Genomic DNA, 12,677 nt, shown 5'->3' with positions numbered 1-12,677 from the left:
GATTCCAACTGGAAGTTCCTCTGCAAATTTCGATGTCATTGCTTACATACACGGTGGGGCATTTATGTACGGGTCGTCGCACGAATTCAAACCGCATCTTCTATTAGACAAAGATGTTGTGTTAGTGACTCTGAACTACAGACTTGGGCCACTTGGTAAGACAACTGATTTTGCACATGATGCTCATGCAAAAGTAAGTTAATATGATATTCAACCATAATATTTTCTTTGAAGGGTTTCTTACAACTGAAGATAGTGCTGTTCCTGGAAACATGGGTTTAAAAGATCAGGTAGCAGCCCTCAAGTGGATCCAGAAGAATATTGTAGCATTTGGTGGGAACCCCAACAGCGTAACTATCACTGGAAATGCTGGCGGAGGAGCTAGCGTTCATTTCCATTACCTTTCACCGCTATCCCGAGGTAAGAATTATTATACAACTTTACGATCATTTGTAAAGAAATTCTTCAACTTAAAAATGCCTGAATTTATTCTCACATAACGAAAATACTGTAACTGTACACAGTTTACTTTTGGAAACACAAAGATGAAATGAGTACAATGAATTCTTACCTATAGGCATGAATTTAGTTTGACATTACATTACAAAAGATTTATGACAATTATTAGGTACTAATATCTTCATACAGAGTGTTTTACGCAATGTTCTAAAGTTATGATTAGGGAGCGGATTTTTATGTGCTAAAAATTTAAATATATTTATTTTTTATGTGCTAAAAAGTATGAAAATGTTTGCTAAAAATAAAAAAAAAATTCTTTTAAATATGACAAAAATACCTTACTTAGCTTGGAAAAAAAAATGTTATTAGGTACTCACCAACCACACTTGAGTGCTAGCAGTTGGCCGAGAATTGCAGTGAACAACAAAGGTCATCTCCAAATTTTCCATCACAAATGCATGCCGATTATCTCTGAACAACAACTTATACTGTGAAAACGATCTTTCCACATCACAGGACGTCAGACGTGCATATTTAACACCGTCAATTTCACCTACAGGCACACCCTCCAATACTTGAGCAACTTTACACATTTTTTTATATCCACTGTTTTTCCCAAACACATTCTGGAATTTGTCCCTTAGTACTTGTACTTCTGAACCTGGTAGCGAGTCTAGATTAATTTTCACGGCACGCACCTCCCTGTTTCAGGCAATAGGTTTTTGGATGTTTCGAGTTTTTTATGGTGTCAGACAAAAAGCTTAGATTTGCTAATAGGAAAGCCAAATCGTTTTTTAAACAACCATCTTTCAGTATATCTTGAAGGATATCGATTGACGAAGCTCGATAACAGGAATCACAAGAAGATATATTGCCTTACTTGATAGATATGAGCGAGAGGCGAGAGATTTGTTTAAATTAAATAATGTTCATACCCGAGCTCTTATCTGTTATGTTTCACAACAAAGAGTGGAATGAAATCATCTTCAGTAACAACAAACATTCCTAATTATGTGTTGCAAGATCTCTCCTCCTTGTCCATGTTAATTTATTATCCAATAATAACACTGATATGCTGCCTAGCAGTTCTCAGAACTTGAGGCGATACTATTACAAAAATGGATCACGGATACACCACAAAGCACTTAGAAATACGAAGCAACCAAGAATTCTTAAAAAGATAACGTAGGGGAGAGTCGGGTAGTATCGGACATCGAGTAATATCGGACAGTGAGTTTCTTTCATCTACCACCCGATGATAGTACCTGATTGACATGGTTACGTTTCTGTGATGTCGCATAGAGAAACGTAACCATGTCATTCAGGTACTACCATATGGTGATAGATTAAAGAAACGCACTGTCCGATATTACCCGATGTCCGATATTACCCGACGCTCTCCTACTTCTGATTGACATAATTGATTTAGTTTTAAAATATTTAAAAGTTCTTGTAAAAAAATTATTTAAGTAAAAAAACTCCAAGATTTATGTGTTTATAATAGATTTCCTGAAAATATGTATTTACATAATTTTTTGTGAAAATATGTGTTTTTATGTGAAATAAAATTCGGGTTTTAAACTTGAAACTTCATGTTCGGAATTTTTAACTTTGTTAATTGTGTTTTATCACAAGCAAAAATAATATTTAATTACATAGGAATCCGCTCCTTAGTTATGGTTACGCTATGCCGATCATCGCCAAACGAACAACGCCGTTCGATTAGCTCTACATGTAAACAAATGGAGCTGGTCTCTTGTGGGCGCAGTGATCTGCACTGGCGTTCATTACTCTGGATTGGCTTGGCTTCAAATTGAAGTGATGATCATCGCTCATTTAGAAACCAAATGAATAACAATAACATAATATGGCTGCAAAACATCGTGAATTTAGCAATTTCTCACAAACAAATTATGTCACTTTAATTAATCTTGTTTCCAATCATCAGAAAAAAAAAACAGAAAAATGTTATGGAAGGAAGTGGGTGGAATTGTAGGCAAGAGTGGTAAAGTATCTTCATTTCAACACACGCTATTTCTATGTACATACAGCATATTCCAATATAATAAAGAAAGAATAATTAAAACGTATATTTTTAAAAACAGCAGAGTCCGTATAGGCCAGTTTCTATCTGATGCTTTTCCAATTCACTGCGGGCTAAAGCAAGGAGATGCACTATCATCATTACTTTTTAACTTTGCTCTAGAATATGCCATTAGGAAAGTCCAGGATAACAGACAGGGTTTGGAATTCAATGGGTTACATCAGCTGCTTGTCTATGCGAATGACGTGAATATGATAGGAGAAAATCCACAAACGATTAGGGAAAACACAGAAATTTTACTTGAAGCAAATAAAGAGATAGGTTTGGAAGTAAACCCCGAAAAGACTAAGTATATGATTATGTCTCGTGATCAGAATATTGTACCAAATGGAAACATAAAAATTGGAGATCTATCCTTCGAAGAGGTGGAAAAATTAAAAAATAAAAAATTGTCAAAACATGGTCAGAAGACTTCAAATTACCAAGCAATGAGAGAACAATACAGACATCTAATACTCCTTTAACATGAAATCCAATACAATACAAGCATACTAGCCAAATTCTGAAAAATGAAGAGGAATTCAATATTCAGTAATGATCTGTGTTTACAATATTTCTAAAGAATGCTGTCGAATATAAAGGCTAGTGCTTCATATTTTTTATAAATCAATGTTTTACAGGTCTATTTCACAGAGGTATATCCCAGAGTGGAAGTGCTTTGCAATCATGGACATTAATGGAAAAAGGATCATCTAAAGCAAGACAATTGGGATCAACTCTGGGATGTAAGACAGACAACTCAGATGAACTTGCTGAATGTTTACGTAATCGACCAGCTTATCAACTTGTACAAAGAGTTAAAGACTTCCAGGTACGTTGAACAGTGCTCAGGAAAATTCCCTATCATATTATTTGTCAGACCAGATATATTACTACCGGGAAATGTACAATTTCATTAAAGCTGCAAAGTGAAGTTCTATGTAAGATGGAAAGAACAAGTATTCTCGTATTAAAGAAGTGCAATAAAGAAATCGAAACTTGTTTTTAATATATCTTGATCACACATCTTTTAACACTGTATCACTAAGGGATAAAAAAAATATATAACTTTCACGTGTTAATGAACTAAGGTATTTTCAAACCTAGTTCATTAACACGTGAAAGTTATATATATATATATATATATATATATATATATATATATAACTTTCACGTGTTAATATATATATATATATATATATTATAAATTTTAATTTTTTTTTTTTTTAAGTTTTAAGACTATAAAATAGTTTTTCATAATAATTTAAAGTGTCTGTCTTGCCAACAGTATATCATGATAATGACCTCAGCTGATGTCCATTCTGCTTTAACAAACGTTTTCTCTGCAAATGAACATCTCTTTATTCAGGAGACATTATTTTAGTTGGTGATTATTGTCAGTGATCAATATACAACGCAGTTTGTCCTGGAAAGGATATAATCTGCCATATGCATAACCACTGTGATAAGTACCGGTATTATTAAGTTCATATGAAAATTAGTTACTACCAAAATGGCACAGTTTGTAAATTATGAGAGAATTGTTTGGTTTGATAATCATTACAATATTTGCATTAGACACTTCGCCATAACTAACTGCTATCTCATAGCAGAGGTTCAAACGTTTAGGAATTATAAACAATAAATTGTAGCTATTTATAGGATTCTTCTTCTTCATCTTCATCTTCATCTTCATCTTCATCTTCATCTTCATCTTCATCATCATCATCATCATCATCATCATCATCATCATATTTTCCTGTTTTAGGCCTCGTAGCCTGACAGACTTCTCTTTAGGTTGGTATGTTTAGGCACCTTGCAATTTATCCATTCTCTCTAGGTGTGATATCCAATTCAAACTGTAGTCCTAAATTCCAAAATTGGTTACACATGCAATTCTTCTAAGATGTTCAAATTTATTTTATAATACAAAAGCGAATACACGCCTCTTTAGTTGCTTGAGTCAATGCTGATCTGGTTTCTTTATAGTCAAGACTCAATTCCATGCATCAGTAACAGTCTTGCCAAAGTTTTATCAGTTTTGAGCAGAATGCACTTCTGTACTTGACAAAGTTTAAAAATTAAATTTATGATTCCTATAATTTTGACGTGAATATGTTACGAGAAAATCCACAAACGATTAGGGGAAAAAAAGGAAATTTTACTTGAAGCAAGTAAAGTGATCGGTTTGGAAGTAAATCCCGAAAAGACAAAGTGTATGATTATGTCTCGTGACCAAAATATTGTACGAAATGGAAACATAAAAATTGGAGACTTATCTTTCGAAGAGGTGGAAAAATTCAAATATCTTGGAGCAACAGTAACAAATATAAATGACACTCGGGAGACCTTTGGGGAGGCCGAGACATAGGATAATATTAAAATGGATTTGAGGGAGGTGGGATACGATGATAGAGACTGGATTAATCTTGCACAGGATAGGGACTGATGGCGGGCTTATGTGAGGGCGGCAATGAACCTGCGGGTTCTATAAAAGCCATTTTTAAGTAAGTATGTTGTAAGTATAATTTTTACAAATTTTTATATTTTCATGGATATATCTTTTCCTTCAATGAATGATATTTCATAACTTAAATAATTAAAATAATTACATTGTTGAAGAGGAAAATTATAGACACAAATGTTACCTCTGACATGGCCTTTTCTATGGTTTTATATCTCCAAATTCAATGAATGACCTTAATACTTGTTCTATGTTGTAGCTGGGATGCTGAAGTTCTGGTAATCAGATTATTCCATCAACAACATTTAGTTACAATTAGCGGTACTGCAAAAGATTCTATGACTATATTTAGACCACACCTCTTGCTCAACGAAATAGGAACTATCATCTTGAAGAAACAGTAAAATTATGTAGCTGTACTAAAACATTACTAAGAAATAAGACTGTTTTCTTGTATAATATTAAATATAATGACATGCAACACTCCACTAGGTGAAGACTTGGATGTACACACCATTTGCTCCGTTTGGGCCGACAGTAGAAGTGGGCAGTTCAAATCCATTTATGACAAAATCTCCAATCAATGCTTTATTAGATGGAGATGCTCAAAATCTCCCTTGGATAACAGGTGTCACCACTGAAGAGGGATTATATCCTACTGCAGGTTTGTTTTAACGCCATAATTTCTGTTAAACATATCTCGTCATTTATAATATATTCTCAAACTTGTACCACATCAGAAATTTGGTGCCTATGTTGGTATCTTTAATAAACAATGTAAACAGATAACAGTACATTATGCAACGAGCCTATAATGGTAGTAATTAAGACGCGAGTATGTTTATGAAACGAGCGCAAGCAAGTTTCATAATTTTCATACGAGCGTCTTAATTACTATTATAGGCAAGTTTCATACGACTTTTTATGCTCGACCATATTTCTAACTTGAAATTATTCATAAGTATTCATGTTATTCTTATCTGACAGGGGAGCGGAACTGACCTTGTGTAATATCTCGTAAATTGTGAGATGTGCGCAGACGCGAAAGTATTGATTTTTTCCGAGAAACAAATGTCATTGGCCTTGATATAATCTAGAGAGCAAAATAACATTAATCTTGATATAACCTTGAAATTGATTTAGACATTGAAAAACGAGATGACAAATTGAATTTATTTGAATATTATTTACAATTAACGCTAATTATTACAGTAACAGAACATAACCTTCTGCGACAATATTGGATTTCCTGCCTCTGTGACGTTTCGCTAGTTGTCTTTCGATTGCATATCCGAGAATAATCGATACTTGCGCTTTCATATTGCTACAATGGTGTTTTCTGATTGGTGGAACACCTGAACTTTAATGAATAGGTGTACTTTAATGAGGTCCATTAAAGGGCTGCTACTAGGTGTATAATTACTACATTTTGGCATGGTTGAGCATAAATGTATGTTTAAACAATTTAAATTATACATTTTTTTTTTCCATTCAAATATACATTCTGGAAGAGTTCTACAAATAACCAAGTTGTAAAAATGGATTTCAAGTTTACAATTTCCATCCCGTTAATTGATTCTGTTATGCCCTTTCAATTATAAATAACATAATAGTACATTATATACAACGAGCCTATAATGATAGTAATTAAGAAGCGAGTATGGATGTTTATGAAACGAGCGCAAGCGAGTTTCATAATTTTCATACGAGCTTCTTAATTACCATTATAGGCGAGTTTCATACGACTTTTTATGCTCGACCATATTTCTAACTTGAAATTATGCAGATGTATACATTTTATTTGTATCTGACAAGATCGGAAGTGACCTTGTTCTAGGTCGTGAACTGTGAGATGTGCGCAGACGCGAAAGTATTGATTTTTTCCGAGGAACAATAATGTCATTGACCTTGATGTAATCCCGTTAAACTTGATATAACCTTGATTATTGAATTCGACATTGAAAAACGAGATGACAAATTGAATTTATTTGAATATTATTTACAATTAACGCTAATTATTATAGTAACAGAACATAACCGTCTGCGACAGTATTGGATTTCCAGCCTCCGTGACTTTTCGCTAATTGTTTCGATTGCATATCCGAGAATAATCGATACTTGCGGTTTTATAACGGTACAAAGCTGACTTGTCATTGGCTGAACACCTGTAAGCTGAGTTGTCATTGGCTGAACACCTGTACTTTAATGAGGTGTACTTTAATGACATGCATTAAAGGACTGCTACCAGGTGTATAATTACTACATTTCGGCATGGTCGAGCATAAAAACTGATATATTCCAAAAGAAGTATCATTCTATTACATATGAAATGTTCACACTTCGCATTCAACAATTATTACAACATTCAAACTACTTCCATTATCACATTCCATTACTAAGTTTATCAGTCCCATAGAATTTTGGTTCACAAATTTATATTAATTACTATGTTCTTATTCTGAAATAATCTGACAAAGCAGCCTAATAACTGAATCTGTGTTATCTATTATACAGTTCTCTACAGTAACATGTTAGTACGTAAATTATATCTATATTCTTGTCCTGCAATTATGTTTCTTGTCTATCTTTAACAAAATCATTAAAATTTACTTCATCTGGTCTCTATCATAATTCTTCATTCACAATAATCTCGAAGGAACAAATTTCAGTCACACTGAAACTATATTTTATTACAGAATGGGTAGCGAACAAAAGAATTATGGAATTAGTGGAAGAACACTTCAATGACCTCGCATCTCACCTTCTTGACTACAATTTTACGGTACCCGAAAACAAGAAACAAGACATCCTGCAACTCATAACTGAGCATTACCTGCACAACAAGTCGGTCTCCAACAGCACTAAGGAACTCATACAGGTATGGTCAGAAATTAAGCTTCATAGGGTGACCAGACATTTCTTGACAAAAAAGAGAAATAGAGGGTCTTCCTGTGCCTAAAGAAACAACAGAGTGCATACTGGCCAGTTTCGAGTTCACATTCGTGGCTTCTTAACAGCAGGGGCCTATTTCACAAAACTTGAAAATTTTGAATATGTCATTCCGACAATTAATGACAAATGACGACTCTACAAATTGTCAAATTTCTGTTCCATAAAACATTCTGCGTGTCAGAAAGAATCGTGAAAATTTGTAGAACTGTCATGACAATTGTCAGATTCCAGTTTCATAAAAGTTTTACCCTGATAGGTAAAATTTTACAATAATTTGTCAGGACTTTTTTGACATATCGTCGCTTCAGTTCTTAATGGTTCTATCTCCATTTTTTTTAATTGAGTTAACTGTAGAATGTAATTCTTACTGTTATAAAGTTTCTGAATCTATCATAATATGCTAAGAATTGTGAACAGTAAGACAAAAATCAATAATTCTTTTTTGTTCCAACTCCATAAGTGTGGTAGTCCTGTTTCACTATTACGAAATCTACAATGCATCAAAACCAAGAATGTTCATTTAATGATATATGAAATGAAGTGTCAAGACTTCAACTATCAACATTCAACAGTTAACATGAAATTTTGCAAGACAGACGTATATCACTGCCTGCTGGAGTATAGTAAACACAGAAAACATTTTAAAGCAACAATGTTGAAGACAGATATTTTTGTTTTGCAAATTTGCCGTCATCGAACAGAAACCAAGATGGAGATTTCATTGCAACTAATTAGAAATTCCTCTTTCAGGTATGTAATAAACGATCTTCGCACAAAATAATGTATGTTTTCTTTCAATTCTCGGAAATTAAAAAAGCTCAACTACGTTTCGCTTTTTCAAACTTTTCCTCGAACATGAAAACTTCAACATACCGCTCTTGTAACTCATATTACTATTTCAGTGAGTCTGGAAAAATTTCGTATTAGCAAAACACCAGTTGAAATATAATGGTCAAAATAGGAGATTTGCTGCATAAAACAAACAAAACACTTGATCCAAAATAATAATTATGTGTTCTTACACTGCATGGCAGTATCACTTGACTGCTGATGCATACAGCTTATCGAAATCATTCCACAGCTCTTCATGAGGGCAGCCAATCTGCCAAGAGTTGACGGAATTATCAATGGATCCTTGAAATAAAAAATTATGCTTTCTTTGAAAATGAGGATACATTGCTGCTTTCTTTAATAAAATTTAAAACTGTAATTTTCTCGCGGTTCATAATTGATTTTTTAAAGATACTTTTAACAAGGTCGACAATGATGTGCATTATAAATCTTCCAACTAAATCGTCTCATATCGATTACCTACTTTTATAAAAATATGAAATGATTAAGAAGAAATAATTTGCTATCGATCTTACATGTTTGCAATACTTTATCTGTCAGTCGTGTTTATGAAATGCTGTTGACAAATCACAAATTGTATCTGTCCAAGCAGGTAATAATTGTCAGAAAACAAATACTACAATATTCTGATACATTATTCCTCAACAGAGTCTAATAAACAAGGATTTTAAATTTAATGCACTATCTTCCAAAATATCTCTTAATTTGTAGAATTGTCATGATTGTAGGATGTCAGTTTTATGAAACAGGGCCCAGGCTGTGAAACCAATGGAATGGTGATTATGAACTATCACGGCCTCTACGTTCTCCCGACTTGGCTCCCTGTGAGTTTTTTTGTGTAGGGGTATGTGAAGAATTCAGTGTTTGTACTACCATTACTGGCTGCTCTGCCAGAATTCTGGGCTCACAACATTAATGCCTTTGCTGATATTGATAAACATGCTAAATTGAGTGTAAGATGAACTTTATTACAGAGCTGATGTGTACAAGTCACTAAAGGGGCACCTGCAACATGTCAAAAAAACTTGGTCAGTGGTCCTTTGATATTCAGTTTACACGAAACTTGAGAGTAACTGAAGAAAATATGATTTTATGATTTTCATGAACAGATGTTTGGAGATCGATTATTTGTAGTGGATTTAGTCAGGGCTGCCAAGCTGCAAGCTGCGGTCAACTCTGCTCCTGTGTACGTCTACAGATTTGGCTACAGAGGAAAGCACAGCAATAGTGAGCCCATGTCTGGGACATCCATGAATTTTGGTATGTAGGAAAGTAGATATAACTAGTGTGTAAGTCTAGCATAAGGAAGTGTATAAAGGAAATAAATTTCACTATGAAAAGTCAAACAAAGCAACTAAAATCAAAACAAGTCAAGTTCCTTCTACTTTTAAATGAGAAGTAACATTAAAAGAACAGCTGCATAATTGTCTGCGCTAATAAAGGACACGATACACAAGAAAAATTAAGTCAAATATTTCATCATTTTAATGTTACGATTATACAATTTCGTAATAAAATGACATTTGTCCGTAATTGAGGCATCTTCATTTTACATACATCCAAACTTAATTAAATTATGACCTGAAATGTAAGTTTTTAATATATGGACTTATTTGGCAGCAGGAACACTTTTAAAATCACTTGGAATTTATTAAAACAAAACTTATACAAACACATATATATTATTTTAATATACCGAAGTACATATGATATTTCCATGCAGATATTCTGCGTCATGCGTAAATCACTTCGTGATTTAAGACGGCGCTTATTCCGTCGGATCCCGGTCAACTAGTCACTCATAACGAGTGCACCTCAGCAAATGTGTGGACTTCGGTCCTACGTTCATAGACATCTATGACGTAGTGCAGAGGGCTGCCACTAGAGGGAACCCAAGAGTTGGAACTTAAACTGAGATGATTCTGTCCGACGCCGGGGTGGGTATCCGATGTGGCTTAGTGGATAAAGCATCAGCACGTAGAGCTGAAAACCCGGGTTCAAATCCCGGCGCCGGAGAGAATTTTTCTCCGTTCCATTACTCTTTCATCGTATTATACAAACACAATTTCGTTCACAAAGAGGTTTAATTACTGTAAGCGATTAATATAAAATTAAGAAATTGACTGTCAATTTGTTATTGAGTCATTAATAGCCTGTATTCTACGCTGTTTAAAAATTCAGGAGATAATTTTATAAAATGTGCTGGATTTTCTAAGTAGTTGAACGACTAATAATTTTTTTCAATATTAGAGAATTTACAAAGAAAATATTTGTTTTTTTTTTTTTTTTTAAGTCCAGAAATAAGTAGGGAGTACGTATTGTAACCGGCATTATTTCAGGTATTAGAAAAATACCAGCTTATGATCCGATTTTGAGTAGTTCTTTTACTAGTTGACGCGTGCCAAAAATATTCTAAACGTCATGTTTCTGTAATTATCACATACTCTTCTTGAATAATGTTATCCATTAATAGTTACTATAATTCCTTTCCCATCATGCGCTTTCTGAAAGAAATACAGAATGTGGTGTGAAGTCAGACTAAACAACAGCATGACTGACTGCAGTTATGGATACTGGCATTCCCGTTAGTTTCAATCCACGCATAACATTTAATTGAGCGAATTCTCTATTGCATTCATGATAATAATGAATTCGTATATGCAGAAACGAAACAATTATTTCGAAAAATGAATGTTTCGTCACTCTAAAAAGAATGATACAGACAAGAGTAGTTCGAATAGATTTCATTATTTTCCATTTAGTGCTATATTCGTTAATAGATATTGGGTGATCAAGTGATCAAACTGCCTAAAACATAATTTTCAGCTATGTGGAACAGTTTCTCTGAACACTTTTCCAAAGCAATAATAAAGTAACTTGCAAGTATCCTGGCGTTAAAGACCATTCTTTTGTAAATGAAATGTTCTTTGCTTATATCAACCTTATTTTAAGCAAATGTTAAGAGAGTTCAGTTTCGTAATACTACAGTATACAATGAATATTGTCACAATGTCACTTTTTTTTAATTACTTCGGAAATAAAAGGGTACATGCCCTGGCTTTCTCTCTTATGGGCTCTACTTTGCAGTATATATATATATATATATATATATATATACTCGTATAGGGTGGACCGCTCGAATGTACCTAATGTCAATTGTTTGTGACTGGTGAACGGTTGAAGATAGAACCTTACAGTAACGTTTATATGAAAGGAAAACTCAACAAGTTTCAAATCCTGTCGGTATATGGTGCGCAGACACAGTTTCTTTTCGTAGATTGTATCGATTGTCAAAATGGCGACACCCAAACTGTGTTGTGGTATGTGAAGTTTAAATCAATTGTTAAGAGTTCAAAGGGAGTATCGGCGAGTGTTTAACCATGATGCTCCAACTGCTAAAAGCATTACGAAGTGGCACGATACACATGGTGGTGGTCGTAGAACATCCGACGAAATGGTTGCAGATGTTCAAGCCGCGTGTGAGCGAAGCCCGCGGAAGTCGTTAAGAGGAGCTTCGCGGGAACTTCAAGTACCAAAATCAACATTGCAACGAATTGTCCACAAACGTCTCGAACTGTACGCATACAAAGTGCAGTCAATGCAACGTCTGGAGCCGGATGACAAACCGCAGAATCCTTACCGGTACGCTATACAAGAGCACGTTCGTGATAGTCCCAAGTTAAATATGTGGTGCACAGAGAATCAGACACGGAGCAGGGCGACGAGACATTTTGTCTGATGGTACTTGTCTCCCATTGATTTCTTATGATGTGGTGCACAGAGAATCAGACACGGAGCAGCGCGACGCGACATTTTGTCTGATGGTACTTGTCTCCCATTGATTTCTTATGATGTGGTGCACAGAGA

General features: G+C 34.3%; 2 protein-coding genes across 2 annotated transcripts in view; one reads left to right on the top strand and one right to left on the bottom strand.

The window, feature by feature from the left end:
• Positions 1–12,677, bottom strand: part of LOC138708711 (uro-adherence factor A-like) — a 146,929-nt gene that overhangs the window by 72,237 nt on the left and 62,015 nt on the right. The gene's annotated exons all lie outside the window — the stretch shown is intronic.
• The window catches only part of LOC138708713 (venom carboxylesterase-6-like), a 30,149-nt gene that overhangs the window by 13,883 nt on the left and 3,589 nt on the right, over positions 1–12,677 (top strand). Inside the window, exons 3-8 of the mRNA XM_069838817.1 lie at positions 2–155; positions 235–420; positions 3,184–3,374; positions 5,499–5,670; positions 7,703–7,884; positions 9,920–10,070. Of these exons, the coding sequence (XP_069694918.1) occupies positions 2–155; positions 235–420; positions 3,184–3,374; positions 5,499–5,670; positions 7,703–7,884; positions 9,920–10,070 (1,036 nt within the window). The remainder of the gene's footprint in view (position 1; positions 156–234; positions 421–3,183; positions 3,375–5,498; positions 5,671–7,702; positions 7,885–9,919; positions 10,071–12,677) is intronic.

The sequence above is a fragment of the Periplaneta americana genome, chromosome 11, assembly GCF_040183065.1.
Source record: "Periplaneta americana isolate PAMFEO1 chromosome 11, P.americana_PAMFEO1_priV1, whole genome shotgun sequence".
NCBI lineage: Eukaryota > Metazoa > Arthropoda > Insecta > Blattodea > Blattidae > Periplaneta > Periplaneta americana.
The sequence above is the reverse complement of the archived record's forward strand: the minus strand, read 5'-3'. Positions and strand labels throughout refer to the sequence as shown.